This window comes from Megalops cyprinoides, chromosome 21, assembly GCF_013368585.1.
Source record: "Megalops cyprinoides isolate fMegCyp1 chromosome 21, fMegCyp1.pri, whole genome shotgun sequence".
Classification (NCBI taxonomy): Eukaryota; Metazoa; Chordata; class Actinopteri; order Elopiformes; family Megalopidae; genus Megalops; species Megalops cyprinoides.
This window is the reverse complement of record NC_050603.1, coordinates 1,572,501-1,584,760: the sequence shown is the minus strand read 5'-3', so window position 1 is coordinate 1,584,760 and position 12,260 is coordinate 1,572,501. Positions and strand designations below refer to the sequence as shown.

Below are 12,260 nucleotides of genomic sequence, written 5' to 3'. Positions count from 1 at the left end.
CCTCTCCTGAAGTTTATTCCCGACACTTTCACTGTGACACGCCTGCAGGTGAGAATCGCACCGTTGTAAAAAGGGGCTACCGGCAGGCAGAGAGACCACCTCTGGACTACAGGTCTGAACACCTCGAAGCAGTACATCGCTAGAGCAGCAATTCACGCTGCGCGCTTCACCGTTAGGTCTCAGTTTTGCTCCAGAGGAACTCGAGACGGGTACCAACAAAAATCAAGGGAAGTCTCTTTTGACCAAGCCACTTAGACTATATTTTATCCATATCTCAGGTAACAGGAGAGTTACCTTCACGCAGCGCGGCGCCCTTTTTTCCTTTTTCCATAGGTCACCACGTGGTGAGTGGGGCAGAATCTGTAGGTAGTTCCCAGTCCTGTCACAAAGCAGATCCAGGATTATTTTTCGCAAAGTTAATCTTACCCTTAACCCAAGTGTGCAGAAAATGGCAGGGATGCTGCAGCTCACGAGACCGTGCGCTCTGCTGTCTTCCACGCGCTTTCAGACTTCGCCCTGCTCGTATGACGTCATAAGGTGGCTTGAGATGCAGCATGGTATTTACAATGCAGTCCGACGCAGGGTTCAGAGTTACCACACCGGCGCTAAGGACGGCAGCATTCACTCTAATTGCTGTGGTTTTGTGAAGCAAGTATTACATTTTGAAAATTCAAACACAATGTTTTTTTTTTTTTTTTCCAGAAAGTTTAGTTGCCCCCTATTATTTACTCCATTAGAATGCAGTTAAGGGTGAAGTGACCGAGTATTTAGACTGGCTGGCATCAAGAGGCCACTGGGTGCAAGTGTGTATCTGCCTTTAAATCCACTTGATAATGACACTTCCACTGTTTACGCTCTCTTTCTGAACGCAGAGCTATGTTTCAAAATCAGTGCTGCGTCTTTACCCATGTTTTGTTTCAGAGAGGGTAACCTGTGCTCCCTCATGTCTGCCCAGCCTGTCTGTATCAGCTACACGCTGGTGCCTCCCTAACGACCTGCAGATCAATCTCCCCCAGGGGATTATGGGAGACGGGGGTGTTGCTGAGGTGGGGGATGGGGGTGAAAACAGGGATGGAGAGGTCAGGGGTAGAAGGCCTAAATTGTGAGGGTGGACTGAGGAAGGGAGGGGTGGGGGGTTACAGGGAGGCTGGATCTGAGAAGCAGGCCTTTGAATTCAGTGGAGGAAGGGCAGAGAGAGGGGTGAGGAGGAGGAGGAGGTCGGGCGGTGGGAGGCCAGTGAAGAGGTGGGGGCGCAGCATGGAAAGTGTGAGGGTTGGGGGGGGGGGGGGGTGTAGCATGGGGAGCGAGGGTGTAGTGTGTAGAGTGGGGGCGCAGTGTGGAGCGTGTGAGGGTTGGGGGGGGGGGGGGGTGTAGCATGGGGAGCGAGGGTGTAGTGTGTAGAGTGGGGGCGCAGTGTGGAGCGTGTGAGGGTTGGGGGGGGGGGGGGTGTAGCATGGGGAGCGAGGGTGTAGTGTGTAGAGTGGGGGGCGCAGTGTGGAGCGTGTGAGGGTTGGGGGGGGGGTGTAGCATGGGGAGCGAGGGTGTAGTGTGTAGAGTGGGGGCGCAGTGTGGAGCGTGTGAGGGTTGGGGGGAGGGGGTGTAGCATGGGGAGCGAGGGTGTAGTGTGTAGAGTGGGGGCGCAGTGTGGAGCGTGTGAGGGTTGGGGGGGGGGGGAGTGTAGCATGGGGAGTGAGGGTGTAGTGTGTAGAGTGGGGGCGCAGTGTGGAGCGTGTTGGCACTCTGACAGAGCACTGCGTGCTGGAGGCCGGGGGACCTCCACACACAGTCAACTGCACTCTGACACAGGGGGTGTCTGTATGCTGTGTGTGTGTGTGTGTGTCTTTCACATAGCAGACCCCTGAGCCCATCACCTGAATGTTGAACATATCCAAGACACGTCGCAGAGGAAGAAGAACAAAACAACCCAGAGACGGTGATGGACTGGACACGCTAATTCTCACAATCAGTCTTATAAGAGCTGCTTGCCTTGCTTTTAGCATATGCTTAATAAATCCAACCAGATGCTTTGGCTGGATTTCCTTTTGCAAAGCGTATTACAGAGATTCTAAACCTGGGGCACGAGGACCACCAGGTGTACATTAAAGGTGGTGGCTCAGATCAAGGTAACACAACAACAACAATAATAATAATAATAATAATACTAATGATAATAATAATAATAATAATAATAATAATAATAATCATCCCTTATGCTAATTAATCTGCGGTGGCAGACGGCATGAGGGAATAACAGGAGTTACAGTGTGGGGATGGAGAGGGTGCAGCTCCAGCATACAGCAGAAACCCTCTGCCTTTCCAAACTGTCCCAGAGGTCTTTGATCTGCCATTGATACACATGTTCTTTAGGCATAACAGAGTGAAGGTGATCCAGGCATCGCTGCGCAGAGAGAGGGCCGTAGCGCATCCTAAAGGAAGCTGACAGAGATGAATACGGGTGTGGAACGGGGGTCACATGACCCAGCTGGCGGGCACTGAGCCGCGCCCTCACAGCGATGGGCGTCAGAGCGATACACAGGATGGGGGGGGGGGTTGTACTTCATACATGAAACACCTGCTCACTGCGCCTTTCTGCAGAAAGAAAAATGACGCTGTCATCTCCGCAATTTGTAAGAGGAAAGCGGCATCATTGTGTATTTATTTTATTCAGATATTTCTATGTGCTGTCATACACTTCTGCATATACTGCTACCTCGTGTAATTTCAGGTTTGCCAAGACCGTAACCGGCCAAGGCAGTCCCTCTGTTCTGCGTCTGCCGGCTGTGGCACGGTGTTAGATTTGTGAGTGGGTGGGCTGAATGGAATTGTAATGGATTTTATTGGTCTCTGATTTTTTTAAATTAATCTTTTCATTACAGTCTTCAGAGACAATTTTCCATTTTCGGACCATAAATTTGTTACTCGGTTGTATTCTGGAAATGATGGAAACATAATGAATTCATAGCCCTTCCGCCGACCCTGGTACTGTATGATCCTTGATCCCTCATGATCAGCCCACAATGTATACTCTTTGCTCGCCCCCCCGCCCCTCCTAAGTTGCGCAGACAGCCTCTCGCAGTTGGTCGGGCTCTCGCAGTTGGTCGGGCTCTCGCGGTTGGTCGGGCTCTCGCGGTCTGCCTGCACACTCCCGCTCACAGCTGTAATTGTTTGGTGGCTGATGGCTATCCGAACGGAAGCTTCCATCTCTTAATCAGGATTTGCTTCCTTGATATCCCTATGAGACGATTATTTCAAATTGAATCTGGCTCAGAGCTGCAGATAACAGACAAAGGCAGCGTTCGCCTTGATCTGGAGATGCGGGACTAATGGGCCTGCCGCTCGCCGCGATCTCCGCTCTCCCTGCGCTCGGCCCCGTAAATCACATTTCTCACTTGATGTTCGATAGCTCCGAGGTCGAGGCAAAGGCAGCCACTTGAAACGGATTCAAAACAGCAATTTAGCGGATTAGGTCGCTCTCCAGGACTTCCTCTTTCTACCGATGGAATTTAAATTCAATTTAAATGAGAAGAGCAGGACCTTTAATGATCACATTTACGATATGGTATCAGGATCAAGGGGAAGCTGCCCTCTCTGCAGCTCCGCCTGCTGCTGGCTGAGCCTCTACAAGAGTCCTCTGTACGCGCAGCCACTGGAGATAGCGGTAACTACAGGTAAACAGGAAGAGGACAGCACCATGGTTACAGGTAAACAGGAAGAGGACAGCGCCGCAGTTACAGGTAAACAGGAAGAGGACAGCACCATGGTTACAGGTAAACAGGAAGTTACAGGTAAACAGGAAGAGGACAGCGCCGCAGTTACAGGTAAACAGGAAGAGGACAGCACCGCAGTTACAGGTAAACAGGAAGTTACAGGTAAACAGGAAGAGGACAGCGCCGCAGTTACAGGTAAACAGGAAGTTACAGGTAAACAGGAAGAGGACAGCGCCGCAGTTACAGGTAAACAGGAAGTTACAGGTAAACAGGAAGAGGACAGCGCCGCAGTTACAGGTAAACAGGAAGAGGACAGCACCGCAGTTACAGGTAAACAGGAAGTTACAGGTAAACAGGAAGAGGACAGCACTGCAGGTACAGGTAAACAGGAAGAGGACAGCACCGCAGAGACAGGTAAACAGGAAGAGGACAGCACTGCAGTTACAGGTAAACAGGAAGAGGACAGCACCGCAGTTACAGGTAAACAGGAAGTTACAGGTAAACAGGAAGAGGACAGCACTGCAGGTACAGGTAAACAGGAAGAGGACAGCACTGCAGTTACAGGTAAACAGGAAGAGGACAGCACCGCAGTTGCAGGTTAACACATTGGTTGAGGGCAGCGCTTCAATTACATGTGGACTCCAGACAGCCTGTCCACATGTCTGCATTAACCCACCACCAAACCTGACCTCTGACCCCAGTAGGTGTCAAAGGTCACTCAGTCTCTGGTATGAGATCCAGTGTTGCTCCTGTTACCATCGGTCATGTCCGTTTGTGCTGCACATATAAGCTGTTTTTAGGAGTGTGTGTGTATGTGTGTGTGTGTAAGTGAGTGAGTATCTGTGTGTGCTCACATGTGAGTGTGAGAGAGGCATTTTCTGGTGGGGAGACTTAACACTTATGTGTGTATTCTTGATCCATTAAGGCCCCTACATTGGTCGTGAATGAACAGTAAGACAGAGGTCAGTTGCCGCGGTGACGTGCATCCCGGCGACGGCAGGAGTGACAGCAGCATCAGCAGCGTTTGCTCTGAAAGCTTCGAGATGTCGGGGAAAACTGCGGACAGCTTCATGACCAACGCACAGCTACAGTTTCACACCTTTACAGAGTGCAGAATTAAAGGGTTTCAATCACAGCACAGTTAAACCTAATGACTGTGTTTCTGTTCATAAGTCTGTATTAAAACAAAGACTCGGCCAGCATCAGGCTTGGTTTACATCATTGAAGTTTACTGAGAATTTACAAATATTGTGCTGTCTTTCACTGCCATCTAGTGGGTCATATAAGTATTTCACCAAGACCATTGGATCGTCTTGTGATGTATTGATAGAATTGGCAAGTGTTACACGGAAATTCAGGTCGGATCATCTTAAGAAACAAACAGACTGGAGGCCTTACTAAAACTACACTAACACCATTCAGCAAAGTAATAATGTGCAAATATCAGCGCACAATATGCGTTTTCCTTACAACGTTCCTTAAGAAACGTGAGCAACAAGCAAAGCGCCTTCCTGCTTTCCACGGGAGTCAGTGTATAATTAACTCATATTACCAAAGGACAGATCAGATGGAATTTGGTAAGAGCCAAACCTGGAAGCAGGGAACCCTTTTCCTGAAAGGGCGGTTCCAGACTCCAGTTCTGGGTTCTCCAGTTCTAAGTCGACAGACACATGGAGTGCATCTGTGAATGCATGATGTTTCCGGACGTACCGATTTCAAATCAACCACAAAAAGAACTAAACAAGACTAGCATTTTCTGAGTTTATTATCAGCAACTGATCAGATACATATATAAAGAACCTGTAGGAAAAGGACAGCCTCAAAAGGTCCATTCTCATGCCATCTGCCTCTGGTGACATTACGCACACACTTCAAGAGGTTTGTACTAAACACTTCTGTGCAATAAAAAAGAAGTATGCTTATATACAATTACAAAATAAAAAAGTATGTTACTTATTTACAACTCAAAATGAATAACAATACAAAAAATCATAAGTAAACATTCTTTTCGCCTGCTGCCCTCAAAGCCAACATTTTGAGCAGCAACTCGAGCATCCTGGGAAAAAAAAAGAAGACAGGACAGAGGCGAAAAGCCTGCCGTATCCCAGACAACAATCACACAGAATCAGACCCTCCTGTTCGAGCCCTGTTTGAACACATCCGGAGTCAGGTTTCCTCACCCACAGGCAGGAGCAGCCAGAGGAAATTCTGCTTGGCTAAAAAAGAGGCTAAATCAGTTCGCCTGCGTGCAGAAAAACATACAGTCTCCGTGGCGACTCCACAGAGGCTAAAGTTGTGATCTGTGCTGCTTTTCTCCCGATCGATAGTCATTTCTGGGTCACCCACATTGGGGAGGGATGCTCTCTAAAACACAGAAGCATGAAGAAAAATAAAAGTTGTCGGTCATACTTGGTCAGACACTCTGCAGCTTGTCTGGGACGGTGACCCGGTGAAACCACACACTGAATAATCTCATGCATGTGCTCAGAGCTGTGCTGGACACAGCGAGAGAAAAGGAACCGAGACGAGGAGACGTTGGAGTCCCCACACAACTCTAATGCACCTGGAGGGGCTTATCTGCACACACGGTAACAGGGATCACGCAGAGCCCTGTGGATGGAGACGACATCCATCCTGTTCGTATGTGGAAATGAAACCAGAGGAGCATTAGTGTACTGCGTTCTCCTCTTCTCGTGTGCGAATCGCGCTGCACGTTTTCTGAGCGGGTGACTTTGCAGAGAGGATTGGTCTGTTCTCTTCCCTGCCACAGTGGCTGGAAAGGATGGATGTTTGCTCCAGATAAGGCCCACCATCCAAGATGGAGGGGAGGGGGCACACAGGAAGAGGAGCAGATACTGTATGCGCGGTAACAAAAGCATCTCGCTTTTATGTATCACATAAAATTACTGATTATTGCAAAGAGGCAGACGCTGCTGGTCTGTGAGGGCAGTAAGCCGGTCTGAATGCAGAGACCAGTGATGACAGATCGAGAATATGGAATATTAGTCTCACAGTCGAGTGTTGCATGAGACAGGGTGTTGGCAGAGCTGGTCACCATGGGGTTAGTCTCATCTTGGTCTCACAGAAAGAAAGAAACGAACATACAAAAACTACCTGTGAACAGCCTTCAACAGCACAGTATAGGTAACTATTGCAGAAACAACACATTTTAAAGTCAGGCAGAAAACTCGACGCAAATTAGAATGCAACTGTACAAACCGCAAGGGTTACTGGCCTTTTTAAATAAACTGCCATCAGGACAAAAAAAGCAAAACAAAACTGACATTGATTTTCATCCTGTCACATAATAGAACTTTAAGATACTTAAAAAAACACATTAATAAACATCTGTGTATTCAAATTTGAAAAATGTATATTTTTACACTTTTAGGACAAGACTGCACTTCATCCAGTTTACAGAGAGGCAGTTTTCTGAGGAAACGCGAAATAACTACATAACATGCTGCACTAATATAGTGCAAAATCCTGCCTGAAAACGAAGAGAAGGAAAGAAGGCCAAAAGTCTTGAGAAAATCAATGGCGCTTTTTGGAGCAGATTTTTACATTTTTGAGTGATGGGGACGGTAAGACCTTATGGACCCATACTGGGTGGACGTACCATGCCTTGTCAATCACTGCCTCATGTGAACCAATCAAAAGACTCTGCTCATAGCAGCAAGCTGCTGTGATTGGTTCAGATGAGCGAATCACTGTTTTCATAGTGCCTCACTGTCCCCATAAAACGTTCACTTCTTCCGAGGATAAAAAACTGGTAATAAAAAGCCTGGCATTAGGTTGGAGTCCCCCCTCTGCAGACAGATCCGTGGGAGCTGTGGCGAGCGGGACACAGTCCTTGTGTAGGCCCCACCCCTTCCTCAGAGGACCAATCGGCAGCGTGCTGCTGATGCTAAAGTCCTTACAGCAGAGCTCCGCCACACTGCCGGGGAGGCTGCGCGCCATTGGCCACCGGCAGAATAGAGGGAGTGGCTTCTTCTGCTCTTCCTGGAAGCAGGGCGGGGCGGAGGGGCATCCCAGCAGCACCCTGCGCTCGGTTTGAAAAGCAGTTTGTGTCACGGAGGAAAAAAGTGAAGGCTGGCTCCCTCTCATTGGTCCGGGTCCTGAAGGCTCGCGTGGAATGAAATCAGTTAAAAACGGGGAAAAAAAGGGAAGATGTGGGTGCTTGTTAAGCAAATGCCATTGCTCTAAGCAATCTGTGCCACGTTTCGCTCCCAGTCAAAGTCAATCGCCCATCCCAGGGTCAAGGTCAGCACGCCGCAGATGGTGCTGATGCTGAGAAGCAGCCGCGTTTCCATGACAACCAGTCTGTCCAAGGACATTACTCATCATCGCAGGTCAGGGGTCAGAGGTCACTCTACATGTCAGCATCCCCGTCATACGCCAGGGTTAGGGGTTTGAGTCTGTTGGTCTGTCTTCTCTGGGGCTTCTTCGGCTTTTTGCTGAGGGAAAAATGGTAACAAAACAAACACTGTTTTACCATCCTCAGCTTGTCATCTGTAATTACACTGCCTTTAGCTGGCAGGAAGCTTTTCATATGATATTACATTATATTTTTGTTAAAATGATCTTGAATATTATGTTAATTCCCAGTTTATATTACAGATGAGCTCTGGATTTTTCAGAAGGAGGGAGATACTCCTCTTTTTGAACAATAAAAATCATTTGTTTTGATTTCTATGAGGCCAGGAGTGGCATAGAGGCCTTTGCCCTTAGACAGAACTGCAGTGGCTCTGTGGACTAGTCTGCACCTTTGCTTGCTCTCAGGACTGGATCTCCCTGCTTCGTCCTGCTGACTGCTGCTCACTACCGGACCATGTGTAGGTTACATCCAAGCAGCACACATCTCAGTATCTCTAAGAACACTGTGAGAATACTGTAGTATCTCTAAGAATACTGTGAGAATACTGTAGCATCTCTAAGAATACTGTGAGAATACTGTAGTATCTCTAAGAATACTGTGAGAATACTGTAGTATCTCTAAGAATACTGTGAGAATACTGTAGTATCTCTAAGAATACTGTGAGAATACTGTAGTATCTCTAAGAATACTGTGAGAATACTGTAGTATCTCTAAGAATACTGTGAGAATACTGTAGTATCTCTAAGAATACTGTGAGAATACTGTAGTATCTCTAAGAATACTGTGAGAATACTGTAGTATCTCTAAGAATACTGTGAGAACACCTCTGCCAATATTGCGGCCAACTTTCCTAAGGCATCAAACAAAATGGGAATGCTGCTCTGAGAATCTTCCAGAACACGCCAACAGAATGAAGTCATCTGCTGATCCAAGGTTAATTTATCTGATCTGCTCAGTTTTTGTTTTCGGGGAAGCTTTTGTGGGGTGGGGGGGGGGGGGTGAGGTTTATGCAGGGTTTAGCCTGGCTCTCACTGGTTGCTGCGGTGGCCTATGCATGCAGCATCATCACCTTCTGAGATTCAATTCCACCCGTTACCATCTGTCCCAGTACACACAGGCAACCACCCCCCACCTGAGGCTCATACGAATATGGTCAGGGCTCGGTTTTATGATGTCATAACCATGCTTGACTGTGATTGGCCAGATTGTGCTGCAGAAGCTGGTGAGGCCACAGCAAGCAGAGGTGGGGCTGAGGTGGGATTTGCTAGGGCAAAGGGAAGCACAGTTTCCACTCACCTCAGTGATGGCTACAATGCATAAAACAGTGCAGACTGTTAGGCAGCTATCAGACCCCCCTCTCCCCCACAGACATTAAAGATTTCTGACTTCCACTGAGATGGATCAGATTAACAGCTGAAATTATCATAAGCACAGTGCAAGATACAATACAATGAACACAATCTGTGAATACAAAGATTAATGGAGCACAAAGCACAGAGAGTGCTTCATGGATGCAACGAACCAGGACTTTGATACAGATGTACATGGCAAATGAACAGAACAAAAAGAACTAGAATGGAAAGTTTGAGGACAACGTTTAAGTTGGCTTGAAAAAGCTTCGCATGGTAGCAGCTATCAGCTACAAGCTTTGCTGGAGAGACAGGCTGCATCTGTGGCCGCTGCAGCAGCCCACTGTGACATCACAGCATGCATTAGAATGTTCGGATTCTGAATGTTCCGTCCACGTTAATCAAGGGGACTGTGTTTTAATATAAAATTGTAAATATCTCCAAAAATATTTTAGGCATTGACGCAAAAAAGCGCAAGAAATGCAATCCCATACTAGTAGAAACAGTAGTTTGACTTTTTCAGGCCAACATCAACACATGACTAGAATAGGATAAATAAATAGTGGATAGTGTTTTGGTAAGTAATAACTACACCTGACCACCAGGGAGCAGTGTTGGTGCACACATACTTAGGACACAGCTGTTCACAGAGAAAGGCAAAAGAATTTCTCTAAGTAATCAGCTGGTAAATCTGCTTAATATGATGAAATAATCATCTTACTAAATCTACAACACAATCTAAAAAGTTAAGTTAATGTAGACTAGGAAAACACATCACACAGAGTTTTCTGCCACTATCAGAGTGAGCATGCTCCTCTTATTAGTCAGCATCTTTCTAGCAATCTAGAGATTTCACCAGCGATGCTAATGAGGTGCTCTACAGCCTATGGCATTCTGATTACCTGACATGGTCACCTGACCGGGACTCTTAAGGAGCGAGAGCCAATGGCAGCGGAGGGGCGGGACACCCTGCACCAGCAGCTCCAATGGCTGGCCGGGCAGGACAGTGTCAGTAGTGGGGGTGTATAGTTACAGGGGGATCAGCAGTGCCAGCCAGGTCACCCCCTCTAAGTAACGCTCACAGCTGGCTGCTGCTGCTGGCACTCAGGGCATGTGAAAGTCAACATGTGCTCTTTTTGTCCCATCCAGACCACCGTACTGGCGGGCGGGTCAGGGGCTGGGACCGAACGCCGTGTCACATAGTAACTGGCAGTCCACAGGCAAGATGGAGGGAAACAGAGAACGGGGGGGGGGGGGGACAAGGTTCCAGACAAAATGAATGAATTTGAAAAAATGAAACCGCAGGAAAATGCACATCGATCACATCACAATGATGAGGTGGTGAAAGGCCAAGCCAGCAAACGTACCAAGCAAGGTAGGTCATTGAGATTATAAAGACCAGCAGCACAAACACACCAGCTGCCACACCATAAACCCAGGTTTTCAGCTTGCCATCTGCAGAGAGAGAGAGGAGACAGGGGCTGAATGTGAGATTTCAGCGCAATGCTGTACCACGGTGGGACCAGAAACGCTTTCTGAGAGAAATCCATTCTGACAGGCAGGTGGCGCTATTGCACAAGCAGTGCTCAGGATCAGCACTCCCAGCTGCATGCAATCCACGCATTTCTAACAGTCATAATTTAATTTATTTTAATGTAGTCAGACAGATTTTGTTCTAACATCCTGGGGTTACTCTGAAATTGCCAGGAGAACATTATGCACTACAGAGCTGCACTAAATGTCATGATAATAATTCAGAGGAAGAAGAGGATGGGGAGGAAGGAGGAGAAACAGCCTGTGCTGTAGCAGTGGCACCGCCCTTTTCTCAGGTTTCTCAGGTGGACCTGATGCGGGTTGTTTTATCTGGCTGGTGGAGGTCTTACCTGGTACAGGTGATTTTACTTGGTGCAGACAGTTTTACTGTTACCTGATACAGGCGGTTTTACCTGATGCAGGCGTTTTACCTGGCTCAGGTGTTTTACCTGGTCCGAAAGGCTGCAGGAACCAGGTGCGGCCGGCGCGGCCGGACTGGCTGGAGGTGGGCTGGGTGGGGCTGGCTGCGCGGATGGTCTTGACGTCGGCCTCATTGAGTCCGGCCGTGGGGATCTCCAGGACCGGGATCAAGGTGCACTGCTCCAGCAGCCTCTCCGAGCTCATCACCTCAGTGTACCCCTCCTCGCACCCGCACACGCCGGCCTGCAGGGGGCAGCCACGCACGCGTTACATACAGCACATTACAACATTACAGAACGAGACATTACAACATTACAGAGCGAGGCATTACAGTGCATTACATTACAGATGGAGACATTAGAGTGCATTACAACATATTACAGTTTCTGATAGAATATTAGAGCACATATAATTATCTTACGTTACATGACATTACATCAAGGGTTTCAGTCCCTTAACTGGAAGGCTGGGGAGCATACTGGTCCAACTGCTCAAAGAACTCTGCCTCCAATGGGGAGGGGCGTCTCCTAAGTAACAATATGCTCAGCAATCCAATTACAGGCCATTTCAGGGCCACAGTTTGCCCGGTGGAACCAACACAATTGCACCCCTAGGGGGAAGGGCTGTAGAGGGCTTTTGGACTGGACTTTCAGCACCAGAAGCTGAGAGATAATCTGCGCGTCTGCACACAAAGGACTGGTAACACACAGCAGGCTGTTTCAGCTGGCTTTGGAAAGATGGTCTGACGCAGTAATAATGCAGCTGTATAATGTAACATGTGGCGTTCTGATTCAGAGAGAAGCGTGTGAGGGCACTGACAAGGCCTGAGGCTAATATCTCTCTCCTCCACACACACACACACACACACACACA

At 48.1% G+C, this 12,260-nt stretch overlaps 1 protein-coding gene across 1 annotated transcript in view; it reads right to left on the bottom strand.

Moving 5' to 3' along the window:
* Positions 1 to 7,203: 7,203 nt before the first annotated feature.
* Positions 7,204 to 12,260, bottom strand: part of LOC118768937 (thrombospondin type-1 domain-containing protein 7A-like) — an 86,017-nt gene continuing 80,960 nt past the window's right edge. The window contains exons 26-28 of the mRNA XM_036515915.1: positions 11,417 to 11,630; positions 10,802 to 10,889; positions 7,204 to 8,164 (exon numbers count right to left, since the gene is read on the bottom strand). Of these exons, the coding sequence (XP_036371808.1) occupies positions 8,080 to 8,164; positions 10,802 to 10,889; positions 11,417 to 11,630 (387 nt within the window). The 3' untranslated portion in view covers positions 7,204 to 8,079. The remainder of the gene's footprint in view (positions 8,165 to 10,801; positions 10,890 to 11,416; positions 11,631 to 12,260) is intronic.